Source organism: Neopsephotus bourkii, unplaced genomic scaffold, assembly GCF_033783945.1.
Source record: "Neopsephotus bourkii isolate Nb327-2 ecotype Australia unplaced genomic scaffold, CSIRO-AGI_Nbou_v1 NB_1589, whole genome shotgun sequence".
Taxonomy (NCBI): domain Eukaryota; kingdom Metazoa; phylum Chordata; class Aves; order Psittaciformes; family Psittacidae; genus Neopsephotus; species Neopsephotus bourkii.
Genome location: NW_026902065.1, coordinates 4,254,763 through 4,276,906, shown reverse-complemented (window position 1 = coordinate 4,276,906; position 22,144 = coordinate 4,254,763). Strand labels below are relative to the sequence as shown.

Genomic DNA, 22,144 nt, shown 5'->3' with positions numbered 1-22,144 from the left:
TTTTAAGAGGCTGAAGCCTTCCAAGAATATAGCATCATAAGCCATATATAAATGTCACCTAATATAGATACAGTGAAAGTGTCAAGATGTAGCAGCTCTTCAGTCATCCCCCACTCTTATTTTAAAGACTTTAAGCAGGAGAAAATTAACAAAACTTGGCCTAACAGTCACTATAAAATAGCTAAATGTTTCCATGTGTTTTTATTAAAATGTTTTAATTAGAAACTCATCAGGTAAATAACAAAATTAGGTAACATGACACTATATCATCTGTTTCTTCTCCCATTTATGAGAACTTAATGGCCTCTTCTACAAACAACAATTAAGGCTGCCTAAAAAGAACATTTGTAACAGAAGTATGACCAACTGAAACAGGAAACTCAAGAAAAAATTTGAACATTTAACAATTACCATTTTCACTGCAGCTTCTACACACTGTAAATAAGTCTTCTCCTTTTCTAGTATGTACAGTAACACAGTTTATGTGTTCTCAAAAACATAACTGAAAACATCTCAGCAACACCAGCATCCATTGGCTAAGTACCCATTCACAAAATAATGCATAATTTCAACATGGAGAAGTATAAAGTCTGAGTTCAGGGTTTGTATTAAGAAAGCAAGCTCTACAGAAGTCAGGTTCACAGGGTACAGGCGGAAGGTTTGACTGGAGAAGGCACGTTTAGTTTAATCATGCCACTTGACATTTACTGTGAATTTAATATTCTAGGAGGAGGAGAGAAAGAAACAAAAATAAACAGATTTTACAAGATCTTATCTTCAAACAGACACCTTGTTATTTTATTTCCTGCTGCTAAACTAAAAATCCTTGCTTGCGTCAAAAGTATGCAAAGTAAACCTTTCATTGCAAACATCTGCATTCTAGGTCTTCAAAATTTTTGTAAGAGAAGAAACTAGCATTTACTCAGCACACACTACGCTGCAAAGCAAAAAAAAAAAAAAAAAAAGAAAGTTTAAGAAACATATCAGGAAGGAGATATCATGTTTTTTTATAAAGCCTCCCCTCCCCCCGAAGACTACTTATCTGCCAGTCAGCATCAGTTAAGCCTTTCATGACTTGACAGCACACAACTTTATTAGAGCAGAGGGCAAAATTTTCCACTTAGTAGAGAACATGAAAATTTCAATTAAACATCACCCTCTTCATCCCTCTTCTTCCTTGATTTCAGAATTTGACAGTATTCTTGTAATGTTTTCTTACAACATAACAAATACTGGATTCTTAACACTTCCAAGCTTCTGGAAGAAATCCCTTGTCCCTTGTGATTGACTAGTTAGCCTCTACTTGCAGTTTTTAAGTAACACCTTTACATGCTGTAACAGAATTTACCTACCTGGCTGACAGAGCTGAGGTCCCATAGTAAATAAGCAGGATTAAGCATTAGCTCTTTTCCATCTATAGTCATGTTCTTCTTTGCTTGCTTGCTCAGTTCTTGGAAACCCTTAGGGTTATTCAGTTGCAAGAGAGCCACGCTGGCTTCTGAATAGAGCTGCAACTATACAAGCAGAGAAAATAACTTCTGGCATGCACCACAGAAGTACTCTGTTTACCTCTTTGCAGTCTTTGCCAATTCCATCTTTTAGTTGTATTTTTCTTACTAGAGTTACTATTAAGAACAACCGGAAAACACTGTTTTTGAAGAATTACAATTTTGTAAGAACACAAAAGGGGGCAGTCAAATGGAAAATTGAAAACATTTAAAGATCTAGAACATTTCTAGATGTTTAATTTTCACTTTCCAAAGAATTATTATTTTTTTTACACAGTGATCCGGAAACAGTAAAGCTGTCCATGTTTAAATATTTCTGGAGTGAGCAGTGAAGTCCCCAGCCATTCCCTCCAACCCCCAATAACAGAAATCATATTTTATTACAATTTTATTATATGACTAGAGGAATCATACTTTTTTTTCAGTCTTAAGTAATGCTCTTCTCAGAAAATTAAGGCCACCAATTCATCATTGCTGTCAGGAGCATGAAATTTTCAGAATGGTTTGGAGATCAACATACAGCTCAGAAACCCGAGATACAAAGGGCTCCAGAACTAATCCATGTGGGTCTCCAAGTCCTTAATGATGGTTGCCAATATGCTGTTAAGGTCATTTCTTACTTGTGGACTGTTTGATCTGTTTGCTGTTTTTATCTCTTGCCACAAGTAAGCCTGTGTATCAGATTTCACAATGCACAGGATAAGAAGGGGCTTGCACTACATACCCTCTCAAACTGCTAGTACAGTTTACAAATTACAAAGCAGCAAAACATTTCACTCAAAATATAGCATAACCCAGTAAAACACATTGTTTACTGTATCAAGTATTGTAAGCAGACACAAACAAGCTAAATGCAGGACTGCACTTTGATTCTCCAAATGCATATATTCAACAGTCAGATTGAGAATAAATGCAGTCAACCATCAACAGTATTTATTAGATGTTATGTTTATTTTTTGTTCCTTCATGCAACACAAGACAAATAAGCATGTCTACTAGATTTTCAATTGCATAAGATCTAAAATGCAATTCATAAGTTAACAAAATTTGAATACTGTCATGTTCAAAAACAGCAAAACCATCTGTTTATCGCATAATACTCTCTATTTCTTTATTTTTTATTAAATATGACCCTTTCTGCTAATTTTCAAGCAACACTTGTCCCAGAGTTAGCATGCCTTCCCTTAGCAAGACCAGCTGTCCCACTTGTGACATTTTAAAGCTGTTGATGCTTTGACTCATATGCTATTTGAGATCCTTCAATCTGACTTATGAGGCCTGCCATTAGAAAAATCTGATAAATCCCAGACCTTCCAGGGAATCATCTGAACCTACGTGTGGAAAGGATGGCTTCAGTAGCTAAATGGCTGAGGTATAGTTACGGACTGCAGCTAGCAACCTCCAAAAATACCGGTATCAGAATGCTACAGATTGCAAAGCTGCCATCAGCGGGTATGTGCTTTATTTAGGAATACAACAGTGTCACACAGTCCCTCAGAACCTGTCATTTAAAACACATGTATAAAAAATACTACCATTCTAGAGCTCTGAAAGAATTTAAGAACATGTAATTTCTCTTCGACATGTTTCCACCAAACTCAACACAATAGGTACCTGTACTACAGATTCTTAACTAAATTTAGTGCAAACGCTTCTCCCTTCCCCTTGCTAACAAAGTATATATGCTCTTGGTTTTTAAATATGTAACAGTTCAAGCACAAGCACAAAGTAGTGGAAAAATGTGCTCCGCTGCTCAGCACCCGAAGTTAAGATAACCCCTTCACTGAAAAGATTCTTTTTATTATCTATGTTTTTTTTTCCATCAATATCTTTAAGAAACAAGCCATTTCATAAGCAGAGTTATCAATAAAATTAGATTTCAGTGAAGTTATCTGGTGACACAACTAACTAGATTCTAATGAATTGCAAGCTCTGCTTTAAGCTTTTTGTTGCTGGTATATTCAAAATGGAATTCTTCCATGGCAGGTTTTCTAATGTCTCACAGGTATTAACCTCCTCTCAGTGGGAATGCAATTTCCCCTGAAATATTTATTACCTTCTCAAAAATATCTTCATCCGGCCAAAACAGGTCAGTATTCCAAAGATGTTATGAAAATATAACAGGAAAATAAAAAAGCAGATAGATGCACAAGTTTCGTTATGATCAGGCAACCTTCTGCTTCTAACACAAGCAGGCTGAAAAGACACAGTGCAGGCACAGGCCCAGGCTGAACAATAATAGTTTTCTTTAAAAATTTAGATCAGGGGAGAAGGGATAAGAAAAAAAAATAAATTCAATTGTTCTTCATATATAGGTATGACGTAACATTTTTATGGCCTTTAAAGAAATATGGCTTAGTAGGAAGGAGCTGCACAACCAGAGTAACACCTCCATCTAGTGGCTTAAGAATGCACCATTAAGAAAGCATGGAAAATAAAAAGCAGCCAAATACAATTTTCAACCACATCTGTCATAACACACACAATATAGAACAACAAATGTGATTAATAGACACATTGCTGCTTCCTTTCATCTGGAAATAAACTTCCATATCATTACATTAGAGCACAGGACGTAAGTACAAAAATTCAGTAGACCATAACATGCATAATTCCCCTTGGAAATTGATTCATTGTGTATTAAATCTTCACAATTTAACACCCTCTTGTTCAGCTAAGCTGCTTTTCTCAGAGCTTTTTAGAAGAAACACCTGGCCCAGATGTCAGACTAATTTTTAGTCCTCTTTGCATTGAGAAGTTATTTCAATCAAACTAAAGCGATCCAATTAAAACATTATCAACATTCAACACATCAACAGCTACTTTCTTCCCATTCTCACCTTTTCTTCCCTCCTAATAGCACCATGGTTGAATTTTTTTTTTACTATTGTTTCTTTACTTCCAGCATTATGCTAAGAAACAGCCACTTAGAGCACGCAAACACCCATTAGGCATCAGGAGGTGGTTATGAGACATGAGTGCAGTCTAAACTCGGATGCAACTCTCTTCCTCTTCACTTGATATCTCACATCACTTCAGAGATTTCAGATTCCAGAAATGATACCAACAGAGGAATTGCTGCAAATTTCAGTGGAGGCTGTAAACAACCAACCTTTTATCTACTTGACTGTAGCATTAACCTAGCATCAATCTCTCTGGCAAAGAGAAAACCACACTTAGTTATGTTTATCATAACTGCATACCTACAACATCCACTGAATGAAGAACTGATTCTCAGCTAGGATCCTGGTAAAGGCTTCTACAGAAGTGATCTGATCAATATTTCATACATAAAAATTTGTAATCCTTGCAAATAAAACCTTTCTTACATTCATATACATATATTCCATTGTATGTGTAATGTAAATCAATTGCTGCTATCAAGAGTAGAGAACGGGTTGGGGAATAATCCAATGCTATGACCAATAATCCCAATTTAATTGTTCTAAGCGTCCACTACTAGGAAAAGAAACACAGAGAACATTGATGACTGAATAGAAAAACTGCAGAACACTGTGGATACCTAAGGAAAAGAAAAAAAAAAAAGTGTTTATACAGAGATTCTCTGTATAAATGATATGCCTAATCATATTGCAGAAGAGGAGCTCTTAGGAACAGATAATGAGTTGATCTCAGTGGCAATCTTTACACAAAGATAAGAACACACCATGAAAAGAGAACTTGTACAAAGTTTTTTAACCAACTGAATGACACATGACTGACAGCAAACTGAAAAACACAACCAAGACAGGGTAAGGAAAAATCATGCAGAAACATAACAGGCAAAGGATGTTGCTTCCAAAAAAAAAAAAAGGGGGTACTATGGATAAGAAAACTGATTCAAGTCAAAATCAGGGAAAAAAAAGAAGAGTATAAAGCAACATCTGCTAAGGGACAGAAAAATAAATTCCAAATATTGTTTGAGTGGGAAACACTCTCCACAACTATGTTACTATGAGACCTTATACCTATGATGTTCGCCAGAGAACAAACATTGCCTAGGATGTTGCTGTGATATATTCCCAGAAGAGGAAGCAAACTGATTTTCTCTTCTACCAAATACTCTCTGAATTGATAGAGGCAATATTATTTCAGACACCAATTCGGTAATTAATGAGAATGTTACAGAAGAGCTGTTCCTAGAATATAACCCTAGGTTAGGAAAACATAGGCTAATTGACTTTTAATTGCAACAGGAAAAAAAAATAATTAAGGAACATCTTGTTCCTAAATTTCTTAAATGCTAAAGGGCAAGTTTAATAAATGAAAAGAGCTGGTAATTCAAGTCAAAGGTATTCTGAGCAATTCAGCTCCATTAAGACAATTATGATAAAACTACCCATAACCTGTACCTTAAGCTGTGGTAAGGGACTATAAAAGGCTCCAAAAGCAAATGGATGACTGTACTTAAAGAAGATTCTTCAGATGGCTCAAAGTCAGGAAGCATTTAACTAAAAACATTCCTTAGTATCTCAGACAGCAAAACTGAAGTACCATCTCCTGTTGGATAACAACCTTACTTCTCCACAGGAAGCAGCATTTCTTTAAAGCAATTAAAAAAATACCGATAGCCCATATAACAAGCAGAGACTGGCAAGCTGACCATATGAATATCTACAGCTATTTAACTAATGTGCCACTAAGAAACAAAAGGAAGGATGCTCTGGCTGCATCAGAGCACATCTGCCATCTCTCACCCAAATTAGCAACGGATTCACAATAGCAAGAGACAATTTTTATGAACAGCACCGATACACAGCAGTGTATTGGAAGGACGCAACAGAGGTAATGAAAAAATGGTGACACCACTATTTGCAATGGGCATAATGTAACACACAGCAAGTCTGCCAGCCTTGTGTTAGCTATGTACTACAACATTTTTCACTGTGTAACAAGTTTCGTAGATGCCTCACACAAAATTCCAGCCAATCACATTGAACTCTGTCCTGGGTTCAGCTGTAGCTGTTATTTTTCTCCTTCTCAGTAGCTGGTGCAGCACTGTGTTTTTGACTTTAGTCTGAGAACAATGCTGATAACACCAATGTCTTTAAGTCGTTGATAACTAATGTTTACTCTGACCAATCACTTTTTCAGTCTTATGCTCTGACAGTGAGGAGGGACACAGGAACCCAGGAGGAAGCAGCAACAGGACACTTGACCCAAACCTGCCAAAGAGGTATTCCATACCACTACACATCATGCCCAGCATGGGGGGAGTTATCCGGAAGGGCTAGATCACCTTTTGAGTTGGGATGGGTATCGCTCGGCAGGTGGTGAACAGTTGTATTCTCTTCCCTTGTTATTTCCCTCATCATTATTATTACTGGTGGTGGCAGTACTGGTCTGTGTTATACCTTAGTTACTGGACTGTTCTTATCTCAGCCCATGGAAGTTGCATTCTTATGATTCTCCTCCCCATCCCTCCTGGAGTGGCGGTGGGAAAGAGGAGTGATCGAGCAGCTACATGGTTCTAAGTTACCAGCTGAGCTTAAACCATGACAAAGGCAGACAAATCCATGGTAGAAGTGGTGGGGAAGGGCTGTCAGAAGTATGAGAGGAATGGAGAGTCAGTGCCACTGGATAAGCATTACCTGATTAAGTTAGTAAAACAAAGGCTAGGAAGAGCCATAGCCGCTCTCTATAAATACACTAGAGGTATAAACAGTGACAAAAGAACTATTTAAGCTTAAGTAACTCTTCAAGAGCTCTCTCTATTAAGCTGTTTATCTCTTAAGAGCTTGTAGAGGGGTACAGGTACGTTTACTTGTTAGCAAGCCTCTAAGACATCCTGCTAACACGAGCTGGGACAAGAAAGAAGAAATTCAGCTTGTGTTAAATTGCAGCCTGACCAGCCTGTGAAAGGGGTTACTCAGTATCATTTCTGCAATAGTAAAACACACGATTCGTTAACCCAGCATTAAAAAAAAAAAAAAAAAAAAAAGGCAAGGAAAGGATGTAATTTGAGCACCAAGAACAAGCTGTAAAGTGAATTAGTACATCCTACAGGTGGGCAAACAATGACAGATTACTTATGAACTGACATCCCTTTATCCATTCTAACTCCTCTTCCTCCACAAACTCCCTGGGCTCAGTCCCTATTCAAACCACCAATCACACCTGCAATACATAAGCCAATGATTTTCAAAAACTTTTGAAATTATTAGCTATTAAACCTGGCTATAACTGGAATAGGTGTCCAAATAGCAGGGGAAAACAGAAGGCACAAAATATTTATGATGGCACAGTCACACAAGTTGTGATCTACTGTGGTCTTGAAGGTGGGCACGCTGAAGTGTAGCTTGCATGGGACCATACAGAGTACTTGGCAGAGAGAAATACAGTATTCAGGTGTGAAACAATCTAGTGTTGTTACTATTAAGATAATTCTTCTAAAAGCAGAGGGAAGGAAAAAGCTAGGCAGCTACATAAACAGAATTCTGTCACATAAAACAAGCCAGCAATACAATACACTTCAGCAAGACAACAGCCTGTAGCAAATGGCTGAAAGAAACTGACAAGGCTGGTACTTTTAAATCAGTTTCAAGCTAGCAAATCTAATACTTAATAAGTTGCAGTCACAGGACAATTGGTCTTTTGAAGGCAACTATCTGAGTCACTATTTACTACTCTTCACAACTCAAGAAAAGAGTCACACAGAAAAACAGAATACTATCAGAAACATCCTAAATCTTCTAGGTGGCTGAGATCCCATATGTGATCAATGTGACAAAAGACCAATACAACTAAGTTACTCTTTCCTACAGACCCTTACCAGTTTTACTTTAGAGGCCAGGCTCTCCGGCAGTTTTGATCGTAGCTGATTCGTTTCTTTGAATGTAGCTGGAAATCCACTAAGGAAGGCCAAGTCTTGCATTAATACTAGACCTGGAACTTCTTTGTCTGTAGTCTAGAAACAAGAAAATAGAATATAAAGACCTTTTTAATCTTACAGTAATTTATATTTATATATCAATCCTTCATTAGGTGAACAGATTTAATAGTGAGTATTTTGTCACTTAACCCAAGCTTCAACATTCATTTCTCACTACATATGAACTCTGGAAAGAGATTATCACAGAAACACTTTTTAAAATGGTACAAAAAGTTTAAGACATTGAAAAACTAATCAACAGATTTTAAAAGTACGTACCAGGTAACCCCTCCATACTATGTGTTTGCTGTTGTCTTTTAACATTCCAGAATGGGCAGCTTCAACTAGAATACATAAAATTCATTGCAAATAAAAAAATGAAAGTCACTTCTTTTGTATATTCTAGTAAACAAGATACATTTTTACAAATCAGAAAAGTTGGGTATTTATGGTATGAACAGTTGTCTTTAATTGGTAAATAATTTTTGGTGGTAAAACAAACACTAGTGCTTGGGCTAGTGGGTGGTAGTGGTCTGCCACTACATATTAAACAAAATAAGGAGCCCACCCCTGCTCTAAAATCTTACTTATATATGCTGAACACATGGATAATTTTGTTTTAAGTATGAAATCCTTTGAGCAAGGGCAGAACTTACTGCACAATATTCGACCTAGAGTTCACAGCAATTAAAAGAGGATTTCTAAAACTAATCTTCTTCAGTCTAAACCTCAGCCTTCTGAGATTATCAGGGAACACAGATATTCAGATATCAAGCCTGTTTTGCAATAGTTTTTTAAAGCATGAAACTCTAATCACCTGTAATCAGCTGCCTGGGGGGTAAGCAAACTGTATCATTAATGTCATCATTCAGAGGAACAGACTGAGGGCAAGAGGTGCTGAATGACTTGCTAAAGTCAGAAAGAAAATTTAGTGGCAGTCGGTATTGGAGGGAATAAAACAAATTCACAGTAGCTTACTAAAAATCTTCCTCTAGAAAACTAGCTGGAATCTGACAAATAAATTCTTACCATCCTTGGGGCTATCAAAAACAATTACTGTCACATTGGTAGAAGGATTTTTTGGTTTTGCTACAAAGAACATGTTATTAGCAGCTTGTAAAGTAGGATGAACAGACAGCAGGTCTTTCAGTGTGACATTGGTAGGCAGCGCAGGATCCAGAACAAGCATTGGCACTTTGATGCAATGTGTCAGCAAACACTCCAGTTGCTTCTCACTACAGCAAAATAACAAAGGTATATCTAACAACAGCAGAAGATTTAAGACAAAAAAACAATGTTAGACGCAATGAGAGAAGTTTTTGTAAAATCTAATCAATTACCTGTAACATCTGCTGCTGGGGCAGAGGGAAGTTACCAAGAGCATGCTTATTTTGTTGCAGATGAGTATCTGGCTGTTAGTCATTCATTTCCATTAATTTTTTTCCAAATATTTCCAAGATTTCAAAGTTTGCCCACAAAGATGAGCTTACAAAGATCTCTAAAATAATACAACAGCCAAGCCAAATGACAAATGGTACAGACCAAGCCCTGCCACTTCCTGGCAGCAGAGCTGCAAGAAGCTTGTACCCTCACAGCAATTACTTGCAGTGTCACATATACAAATGGCAGGTGAAAGCAACGCTGAAAATGTTTTCAGCTTTTTGAATTATAAAATTCCAGGTACATATGCATTAAATTCACTCAAAATAGGTACTATGCTTAACCAGTAACAAGGATCCAGTTTTTTAACTTATTGTCACATTTTAAGAAGTTCACTCATATATATCACAATAACATTACTTCTATTATCATGCTGTCAACTTTTCTTGAAGTGACACAAAAGTAAAGCATTCACAGGCTATGGAAAAATCAAACGACCTTCCCAGCCAGCATCTGCTTTCAGCTGACAATGAGTAGGACATAATTTATTCCAATTTATACCCAAACCCACAGAAACCCACCTCTTCTTTGTTGGTTCTGTTGCATTCTTTCCAAGCATTTCCCTATAACCAAGTTAAAAACAACTTCATTAAATAACGCAGGAGTTAACAGGAAGGAATTTAGTCTAATTTCAGATTGTTAACTGAGTCAGGGACACATTGTGAATGCACTGATAAACCAATTATAAAACTGCCTTGCCATTAGCCTTGCCAAAGTGAGCACAGGTTGACACATGCCCCTCACTCCTCACCCTTGTGCAGTGGAACTCAACAATTCTTGGTTATACTCACAGCTGTGGCAACAGGACTCTTTGCTAACAGGATTTCAGTGGTTATTATTATATTACCTAACAAAACTGATGCTGATATGAAAAACACTGGTAAGAAACCAGGATGAAGTGACCTGAAACTAGGCTGACTTGATTGTTTTGCCTAACATACTTATTCTGACAAGGTTTGTCATGCATTTACCATGTGCACATAGAAGCTAATAAGGATTAACGTAAAGGCAGTGAAGTACTAAGTAATAATAGTATCAGAAGGCCCCCCCTTCTACACACACCGAAAGAAAGAGAACCACCCTCCAGCAAGCTACTCTTTCCAATAAAGAATAAAGCACCTGGACCATGACTAGCTCAATTCAGGCATATCAACCACAAAGTTACAACTTACTAAGTTTTTCTATGCAGTACAAAATATACACTGATCAGCAGAGATTTGCGGTATCCTTGCCTTTGTCTTCTGTAGTTATCTTGATCCCATGAAACATCTCTTTCTGCAACAGTGCTAGCTGACTTCAAAGCACATGAAAAAAATTATCTACAAGGGAGAGAACCAGCTGCCCCTGTATATAATGAACATGGCATGGACACAAGTCTTACTCATAGGCTCAATATCAACTTTCCATATCATTATTATGGAAGGTGGAAGGGAGGTAGGAGGAAATGTTTTTTCCCTTTGCAAAATGGGAAAAACAGCATGAGCAATGGCAAAGCTAAAACCACTGACATTCACTGTATCAACTGCTAGGGAAAGATCAGTAAAAATTTGACAGCTTTTCAGAGCAAAGTCCGTGTTTAAGATGTCTAGACTTCAAAGTCTAAAGATTTAAAGTTTTACTAATACTAAACTAATTATTGCTACCAGATCTACTAATAGATAGCAAAAAAAAAAAACAACCCAGAATTTCACTTGTGATTACATTGTCAGTGGTACCTAAATTGCAAGTTGTAAAATGCCAAAAATCAGATTAATCTGCTCACTTGTGGATTTCAGATTCTGAATATATGGCAACCCTTAAAATACAGATTTTTTTCTTCCATTTAGCCTAAACCGATCATGTGGCTACAAAGCTGTTTATTAAGAATTATATAGATGGTTACAAAACACAATCCAAGGTGTTTTGGAAGTAGCCTGTTTGAAGCCTTAGATCACTAATTTTGCAGAACTCTATAGCACAACCTATAACACCAAATGCAGCAATACAGATCTTTTCCTCTTTAGCTAAAGGCCAACTCATACCTTTGTAACATGAATAAATTATTTTCCTCTTTCTCAGTTTCAATGTTTGGGAGACTGACTACAAACCTGACTTTTAAAAATAGCCTTTAAGAAACATGCTTAAGATTTTATTAAGTCATAAAATATATATATATATATATATATATACACAGGGGGGTTGAGGAGGAAGACAGGTTACACATTTGAGATATAATTTCATTATAATTATTAACAAATGAGGTTACAGAAATCAAAGTAAAATGACATACACAAAGCACAGGTTACTGCATGGCATTTTACACACTCAAGACAACATCCTTCATCCTTTAAATTATTATGCTTTGTATCTTAAACAGTTTTCTGATGAGACAAATCACAGCTAAATGTAGAACTGAAACAAGATTTTGAGAATGACCAAATGAAGGAGTGAGAAAATGTGCTTTGAATTTCCATGTTGAGTAACATGGGAGAAAAACAAAGACTACTAGCACTGCATTAGATTGCTGCCATTGGCTAAAGGGAAAAAAATAAATAAGATTATTACCTCATTATTCTCTGCTCTTCCTCCATCTGTTCTCTGACCTGTTGCAATTCTTTGATCAGTTCAACATCTGTGCCATTCACCCAGGTGTATACCACATCAATTGGCATGGGTAAACAAAGCCTACATAATTCAAATGAAAGCTACATGAGCTGTTTAATATTACATTACAAGCATTTGTGGCATCCCACAATAGCAATTTCTGTCTAACAACAGAAATACTTGGTGTCTTAGCTGCAAACAAGACAAAGCAAAAAGTATCTCTTTAGCCATATATATATTCTCTTAATTATACACAAGCTTTTGACAAAACATCACAGACATAAAACCAAAAAAGGACACAGTGGCTATAACAGTTCATTAACTAATGGAAATCTGAACTTTTAAGCTCTAAATTTCACACATTATCATATAACCCAACTCCTTTGAACCCACAAAATACTTCGCAAATCAGAACTGGCACATCCTTAATTCACCAACTACATTAGACAGAACAGCACAAAGTATAACTACTTAAATCATACTTGCTATTATTTGATTTCACAGAGCCTATAAGATCTCAGCAGGACCTGGTCTCTATTATAGGAATGCCTCTTAGATACTATTACCAGGACATTTCATAAGCAAACAGCCTAAGTAGGGTACATGAATTTAGACTCTAGACACGACAGTCAAATTCATTCTTGACACAATTTAACACCCTGGAGATTTCTTCTAGACCCTTACAGATTTCTTAGTATACCTGGGGCAGAAGAAAATAAAGGTGGTTGGGCACCTTTTTTTCTGTTTATGATAATCTCTCCAAGGACCACAGCTTTGTTTCAGTGCATACTCCAGGCTGCTGCCATGGTTGAACTTCTCAGTCCCAGATAGCAGGAGGATGACCCAACTATTATCTTCAAAAGTTCTAGAGTCAAGTTATTCAATACCTTCTTGAACCAAAGATAGCCTAGCAAACACTGAGCACTTCTCTAATGCTAAGATCCCTTGGGTCACACAATAAGGTTTCCAGGGTAAAGTGTTCCCTCCACACCCACTGCATCCTTCAAAAAGCATTCAAAAAGAGACAGCTTATAGGCAAGCATCTCCTCCACCTTCCCTTGTACAACATGCCACACAGACAACTTCTACCCAGCTTCATCTGCTACTGGCTGAGATTCAGTAACTGAAGCACAAAATTTGGTAAAAGGGCAGCCAGCAGTTGGTAACAGCACAATAAATAGGAACACTTCGTGCTCAATTCAGCACTGTTCCTGAGCTACAAAATGTCAGAGGATAACAGTGCATCATTCTGAGACAGAAACAGGGCTGCCTTCCCCAGCAGCACCACCCAGAAAGTCACTTGCCTCTGACATGCAACACCCTGGAGAAGGTTATCCTCTCAAATGGCAAAAAAAAAAAAAGTATGTTTACTGAACACAACTACCCTTCCAATCAGTTATTTCACCTCTTTCTCAAGAGATGACACTAGCTTCTGGTTCATTAACAGGTGCAACACAAGGCATGTTTTGAATTAAGAAGTTCTCCACAGGAGTAGAAATTCAATAGCAGGAGCTCTTCCAGCTTTTGTACATTTGTTGTGATCAGTTAAATTGTTGTATTGAGAGTCTCTTGAATGCTGCAGCCAGGACAAGAGCGGTTTAGGTGGAAAAAACAGACTCAAGTCAGCTGATTTCAAAAATGTCCAACCCTCAATCTTCCAGGCAAAGTGCAGAGTTTATTTACCCAGGCTTCACTGAAGAACATAAAATGTCCCCAAAAAAAACACCCAACCCCAAGAAACCTCAACTCCAACTCTTTCCAGGGTTCTAGGCCATTTAGACACCTGCGAAGCTTTACGCAGCTTATTATTTGCTAGAAGTGTGGTTTCATGCAAAAGCACATATAACTATTTGCTACGGTAATTTTTATCATTAAAATTTTATACAGCCAAACGCTAATAAACTCCACAGAGGAAAGGCACTTTTAGTCAGAGGCAGGCATGTTAACTCTGAATTCACCCTGTCATGGAAAGCTGACTCTTCATTACCAGTGGTAATTCAGACTAGTAAAAAAACTATTTTTTACTATGGAGAGTCTTTTGCAAGTAGTTCAAGGTCAGAAAAGATAAAAAACTTTCTGCCTCAGATTCTGTACCTGTGTTCCTCCTTCATGTGGATTTATAGGTTTGGTCTTCACCATAAATACCAGTCTGTCAAACAGGTTAAGTCCAAAATTGGCTGCCTAAATGAGAATTACGTTAACACCTTTCTACAGAAAATCATCAGTTTTCCCATTTGTTACTGATTTAATTACAGCAAACATGGTCTTTGGAAACTTCCTTGGAGACTTCCAGACAATAAGTTGAGTCTTGGTTTGGAAATTCCTCTTTCAAAAATGTACCCATTTCTTACTTGTAAATCTTTGCCTATAAACCTTTTACTTGTAAAAGCATCAATAAGATCCTTCTTGAAGACAAAGCCAGACCTACCAGTTCTCCAGACAGGACAGGAGACTTGTCACATGCTACCTCTCCTATGCACCTGCAGGGAAGCATTTTCCATGCCCATGACGCTTGTTTACATATAAGAGCCATACTCACAGCCCAGATTGCAGCTAGAAAACAAAGCCTCATTGTCTCAGCATCTGCTGTTGCTGAAGTACAGCAGCCTCTGGATCTCTCCCAAGATACCATATGGTGATCCTCAACCTTGCTGAGCCTCTTTATGAATGAGTACAAGTTTGTTACGCCCTTAAGCTCCCTGCTGTAAACATTTGAGCCCTCCTGCCTGTTACATCTCAGTGATTACCCACCAACAGCAACTTAGCTGTTCCATTGCTATTCCTGCTGCAGGACCTCTTGGGTCCCTAATTTGCATGTCTTTTGCTCTCCCTGCTCTCACTCTGCAGAGCAATTAATGACTCCCCCACCACTGATGGCTGTCACTTTCTGTACCATACTGAAATCAGCCCGTACATTTTAAAAGCTGAGAATTGTTCCTTCACATTATGCTTCTGTACATGTTCTGGAGTTTTAAATATGACTTGGCCATGTCCTGGAATAGCAAAATTACATTTAAGCATTTGCTAAAATGCAGAATTTGCTGGAAACTAGGAAACTAACAAATACATTTCTCATCCAAGACACTCATGTAAGCAACTCCATTATTTAGTTTCCTTCTCTCCCTTTTTATTTTCACATCAAAACTAAGCAAGCATTCAAAAATGGTTTTGGATGAGACAGTTTGGTAAAAAGCTCCACTTCTCAAGCTACAAAAGGAGCATGGGCAATGTAAGTAGGACATTTACCAGCTGATGTATGACTACCTGGAAAGCATAGCAGCTGTGATACCAAAGGACAAGCAACAAGAGGGAAAAGCCAATCAAAGCCATTGCGAAACTTCAATGCAACTTGGTCTGCAGAGAATGGCACTCTGTAGCTGTATCTAATGATGCTAGCAACATCCCTGTTGCGTCACTCAGGAAGAGGTTTTTGAGTTTATAATCATAAGGAGTGTGCCCACATGCACAAATTTGTCTACATTTTACACTGTGGTTTTCTTTATGAAAGTTCGCAACACAACTGTTTGAAAAGAATAGAGATGTTCTCCTGCAAAGCTCATAGAAGATAAGACTACTTTAGTTCAGCTGAAGGTCCATTATTGTTTCTTAAAGGCTGTACAGCTTTCACTTTCTACTAAGCAGTGACTGCTTAACTTCCAAGCCAACAAGCTTCTTGTTCTCCAATTCTGAACATTTTCCTCTAATGCTAAAGTAAGAACTTATTAAAATCAATGGATAAGCTAGGATCAAACCTGGAAGACCATAATCCTCAGTTTATGTAAAAACCATGTGACATCCTACATGTTGCATTGACACCAGCCTTAAAAAATTCATCAAACCACTGATGATACACTGCATACTACAAGGCAGGGTCCATTACTGCAATCATGAAGTTTGATACTAAAAAACAAACAACCTCCTACAAGGGACTTCGAAAAGTATGTCTCAACATGAAGTTGGTATCTGCACACAAACATCACAACAAACCTCCCTGCCGTAAGAGTATTAAAGACATATGGGTGACCTGGAATAACTTAAGCAGCCATTATGAAAACCTTCAGCTTTTGCTCAGGCAGCCAATAATCTCTCCCAGGCACTGGATGTTTTGCTCACAGGTAACAGAAATCAATGCTAGCTAAGGAGTACTCTACACAACCAAAATGAAGAAAACAAACTGCAGAAATAAGAAATGGCTATACCTACATCACAACATTAAGATTTGGGATTTTGTTTTGGACAAACTCAAACATTTTATAAGAGCACTGTACTTAATTATCACAAAATCAGGTATTTTAGTACTGACAGGAACAAACTGCCAGGCTTTCACTTCAGCACTACAGAATCATGTAAACATTACGCTAATCGTTCATATGAGCTTTATCACTCTGCTTTCATCCGCCACCCTTTGGAAAATGGGACGGAAGTAAGAGATGAGACTATAAAAGTGCAAAGGATTCACTAACACCACACAATGTACTTTTACAGTTATCTTGAACCAGCTGAAGCATGACAAACCAATCTGATCATTTCTCATGTCCCGTGATTCAACAAACCTCAAGGCAGATTAAGCGTCTGCTCTCAGGGTTTTTCCAGTCAAGTGTAACAACACTTCAGAGTCAGATGATATCTCCTTAGTAGGTTCTTCCACCTACCAGTTCACAGTCCACTGACTTCCTGAGCAACAGACCCCATGACTATTCAGACACAAACAACAAAACCACAAGAAGTTATGTAGCAGTTAACTGAAACAAATATCCCTATGACTTTGTTTCCAACTTGCTGCAACTGACTTGTCCTATGCACTCAGCTTTAAAAGTAGCTTATTAGCTTTGTGACTTCTTTACTAAATAACGTCCTTCATGAGATGTCACAGAAAAAAGTAATGTAAATTAAAAATAATTTTGAAAACACTGGGAGTTAGAATTCTAAGTGCACAAGAATAGTACTTATACTTTTCTATCTTACTATGGAGAACATCTCACGTCTTCCCTTCACTGTTGACATTATCACCATTTTGATGTTTCATTAGAGACTGGGTGAATTGAATGCATTTAGAATGTAAATTCTGTTATATGACTACAGCTTCCAAATGCCAAACATCCTCCAAGCTGGGATATTAAGCACTAACTCACAATTTTAAAGCCACTAAGTTTTAAATTTGCTGCAGATTTAGAGACCATACAATAAGGTCCTACTCAACCATATGTTACTGTTACACCTAAAATATTTGATTTCAATAATTGAAAATTCATTCAACAATAAAATGTGCAATACTGTCAAATGCAAGTAAAGCTTACCGATTCTGAAATGATCTGCCAGCAACATTGTCTCTGTATGAATCAAACATAACATGATACTGATCTCTACTCCACTCCAAAACAACCTGTAAAGAAAACAAAAAACAAAAAACACTTAATGAAACCACCTTCTAAAATTAGACACATTTCTTTTTGAAATGTTTAATCACAACTAATTTTTGTTCAAATTGATCTATGCCTTAACACACAACTAACCAGACCTTAATCCAAACTAAGTTATTATGCTGAGCCAACAATCAGACCTAGAACTTAAGAGCACACTTAAACTTAGCTTTTTCTCTGCAAATAAGGATTCCATGTTTTACGGACACATTTTTTAAAGCTATTTAGGTAACCTAACTCCTCCTTGTTCCTAGCCTTTAAAAATTCAGGAATGTTTTCTCAAAAATAGGACCTAAACCAAATATACTTCAATACAAGCAGAGAACCCCTAACCCTCAGCAAACTTTGCTTGTCTTCCTTTCTATTCTCACAGAGAACATACTGAAGTATACACACCTCTGAAATTTAAGCTTTACAAACAGCCAGGCCAGGGCATATCAAATTATGCAAATTGACCTGGCCAATATAGGTGACATCTTATACTGCAGCCACACTAACACAAGAGCAAATCACTTCGGCAGGCTGCAGACTCTCTTCCATCCCCTTGCATTATTGCCACCTGCCTTTAGCATGACATGAGTTCACCTGGTCCTGCAGTGAGCCAAGTCACGGAGCTAAACAAACAGAAAGATGAGCCTTCAAAAACCAGAGCACTTCATCTTCCTCTAATTGGTTGCTGGAGCAGACAAGAAATGCTGGGAACACACAGCTGAAGGCAGTGTTGTCTTCCACACCTTCACCCAGCCATCAAGGTTGCTTAGCTAAAATGTCAAGCTGTGCCCCACTTAAATGCCCTTTGCCAGCCATTCCTGGACATTTTCATAAATTAACTAAATGTGAAACCAATCTCGAGCCAATTCTTACTTTGGAAAGCTGCAACTTTACATTCCACTTCCATTCCGAAATGTACATACACATACAAAACAAAGGCCCATAATTAGGTTTCCATTGCTAACAAAGTATCTTACATCATGGTTCTAAACAACAACAAAATAATCTGACTTTTCAACACTAAAAATGCTTAATATGTTTTGATACAGCAAAAAAGAAACAAAACAAAAAAGCACGAGTAATCTGAACAAAAATAATACAAAACACTTAGGTTCTTTTCAGAGATAAGCCTGCTATAGTATTTTTTTTACAGTAAAAGTCTAACTTTAAAAACTACAGTGGCATCTTATGCTGCTTTAGAGATGAAGGTGTCATGGCTTATTTACTTGTTTAAGTACATATTTATATGTATTGGAGAGTTTAAAAAAATACTAGAAAAGAATAGTATTTACTTTACACCACTATTCCTAGATTTTAATTTTACTGTTATTTCTAGTATTACTGGAACCATGCAATATACCATTTCTCTAAGGTAGTATTCAAAATCATAACATAAAGACTACCACCTCCCTTTTAAGAAGGGAGAGATATATTTCTATACTCTCATGCCCGCTAAAGCAAATTAAAGCCTCCTAGAGAGAAGGGAAGCCCCATCATATCGCTGGATGACAAGTGCATGCATATACATAATTCCTGCCAAAGCTGCACATGGTCTCTTTGTAACCAAGATCACATCTGTACAAGTTCATTCCCCTTACAAAGGACATGATTTCCCAGGTCAGTATAAAAGTTCCCTCCCTTTAACACACTTTTTTAAATGCCAGGAAGCATCTTAAAAACACACTATCACATTTTTTCAAATGCAAGTCATTACATCCTTCAGCCAAATACACTAGTTTAATACAGCACACACTGAAAGATATCCACGCAGGAACAATTACTACTACTGATACCGATGAATTAACACACACTGATCTGCTTCTAGAAGAAATACAGAAGTATTCAGTTAAGTATGTAATTTATTATATGAATAACATGGCTCTCTGGGAGAAAAACATTAACAGTTCAAGCCTTTGCTTTTTACCTTTATGCAGCTATAACCAAAAAGACTCAGGACAGATCTTGTTAAAAACACATTTAGGAAAAAAGTTAAGCTCTTCCCACCGGATACTTTTTCCCCTGTAACTGTTTCCTCTAGGTCACATTCTGTATGTTGCAATAATGCCTGGAGGCCTCTTTGCTACAACTTTACATACTGATATTATAAAACCACAAAGGAAACAACGTCAAAAAGAGGGTGAGAGATACCCTCTATTAGGAGATACTGTATCAGACAGGTAGTAACTGTGAGTCTGGCATGTTTCAGTTATAAAACACTTCACAAAGCTGAGAGACCTACGGAAGGATGGCCAAGGGTTTGCAACCAAACTGTTCTAAAATTTAAAGCTCTATCTTGCAACTAGGACACAGCACTGGCTTAGACCTGGCTACCCTCTATGTTTTGGCAGAAATGTTCCTGAATCAAATTTAATGCACTGTTACTTCTTTAAGCTTAAGGTTTTTTTCTTGAAATCAAACTAATTTTCAGCTTCAGGCTAGGAGGATACCATTACCAATCTCAATTTTTTTGGCCCAGCCATCTATTTTTATGCCACCATTAATATTGGTATTAGTATCAATCTAAGCAAGCAGATCTAATTTTGCCTACTAGGACAAAAAAAAAAAAAAAAAAAAAAAAGCTGGGCCTGGGTGTGGAGGAAAAGCAGAACTACAAATGCTGCTCAGACACAGGGTCTGACAAAACAATGTCTCGTGCTACTTTTTACTGCTTGAGAGTTCCCTATAAATTATTAAAAAATTACTGAGCTGATAATAACTAGAAAGAGTTCTTGGTTTCATTTTCAAAACAGTCTTATATAGTTATTAGTTATTTATATATTATTATTTTGTATTACTAGTTATTTATTAGTTGCTGACTTGCAGACTCTGTACTGGAGAAGTGTTTTCTCTTCCCGCTATAGTTGCCAGAAGAGGTCTGGCTGCTAGTTCCCACAAGCCTAGTATTTCCTAAATCCTTGAACTACCATTATTTATGAAAACAGACCACTTCAAATCATAAAAGTAAAAAGCAAACTGCATGCAGACATCTTTTACCAAGCTCATTTACCACCCCTGTAAAAAACAAAAATAAAATCCATAAAGGTGTGGGTTTGGGTTTTTTGTTTGTTTGGGTTTTTTGAAAAACACTGCTGGTCACTTTTATCTTAACATATAATTTTGAAGATTTACTTCTACATGAGTCTGACAGTTCTTTGTTCAATGTCTAAATAGTATGTAAGCTTTCCAAATAGATCTAAAAAAGATGGAAGTAGCAAACTAAGATTTGGTAGGAATTCTGAGCAGTGATTTTGCCTGATTCTCGGCAAAATCAGCCATAACCTTGACAACTACTGAAGTGTTTAAAAAAAACCTTCAAACTTCTAAGAAACCCTAAGGTTGGGTTTAATTCCCAATTCTGAAGAAAGTAATCAAAGTTTCACAGCACCAAGACACATACACCAATCCAAGTTGATAATCATGTAGTCATGTACAAACAGCTGCCTTAAAGTATTGCTGATAGCTTTCACGTGTTTCAGGGACTTGTGAAACTCTGCAGGACAGCAGGAAAGAAGCACTTTATGCAAAGAAGATGTAGAGATACACAAAATAAAGTTCTGACTGTGTTACACTCAGGAGTTTTAGTAATACTCTTTAGAGCTCTTCATTTTTTTTTTCTGTATCAGAAAGGGCCCATCAAAATAAAACAGGGAACTAAAAAAAAGGAAGAGGGGGAGAAAAAAACCTAACAATTTAGGAATCAGGAAATTCCAGTCTGCTTACATTTAGCATGACCATCTTTTTACACTAACAAAAATACTTTAATTCCCTGAATACTCACTATACTCTTTAACACTACACTGAAGTAAGACTAGTGTTATTTCCCCTTCCAGATTCATTAGCTGATGACTTCCAAAATAGACAGGGCAACGTGAAATGAAGCTCTATAAAACATACTATACCGAAAATCACATATAGAAAAAGTATAAGTTGCATTGCATCATTTACAAAATAGCAGACAAACAGTATGCAGGGAGCAATGTAATACACACTGCTGAGCTGCAGGCAGCTTGGAGAGAGGCTACATTTAACTCTCTAAACTCCGGACGGGAGGAAGAACCTGTCACTCCCAGTTTCTACTTGAAGGCTGCATCCAGCACAGGCTTTTAAAGAGTTAAAGAACAAACAAAAAACAAAAAAAAAAAAAACAACCCCACAGCACTAATAAATCACCTGGTAATGGAAGGGGAAAAAATTGCACAAGACAAAAAAAACCACAAAAAATCGTGGTGGAGCACGCAGATTTCTACCCGGCTCCCCTCTGCCGGGGCCGGCCAGAACTGCTGGAAGGCACCTATCCCTCCCGGCGGCCACTTCACGCTCGCGGCTGTCTC

General features: G+C 37.3%; 1 protein-coding gene and 1 long non-coding RNA gene across 4 annotated transcripts in view; both read right to left on the bottom strand.

Annotated features, from left to right (window-relative positions):
- LOC133222333 (uncharacterized) overlaps positions 1–22,144 on the bottom strand; it is a 237,437-nt gene that overhangs the window by 213,595 nt on the left and 1,698 nt on the right. The window lies entirely within an intron of this gene.
- Positions 1–22,144, bottom strand: part of GNPTAB (N-acetylglucosamine-1-phosphate transferase subunits alpha and beta) — a 42,878-nt gene that overhangs the window by 20,227 nt on the left and 507 nt on the right. For 2 of the 3 annotated variants that reach the window (XM_061371915.1, XM_061371914.1), the window contains exons 2-8: positions 17,700–17,785; positions 12,364–12,483; positions 10,341–10,382; positions 9,409–9,614; positions 8,659–8,723; positions 8,281–8,415; positions 1,353–1,514 (exon numbers count right to left, since the gene is read on the bottom strand). In XM_061371915.1, coding sequence (XP_061227899.1) covers positions 1,353–1,514; positions 8,281–8,415; positions 8,659–8,723; positions 9,409–9,614; positions 10,341–10,382; positions 12,364–12,483; positions 17,700–17,785 — 816 coding nt within the window. Of the gene's footprint in view, positions 1–1,352; positions 1,515–8,280; positions 8,416–8,658; positions 8,724–9,408; positions 9,615–10,340; positions 10,383–12,363; positions 12,484–17,699; positions 17,786–22,144 lie in introns of those variants that run through there. The other variant, XM_061371916.1, reaches the window with a different exon arrangement.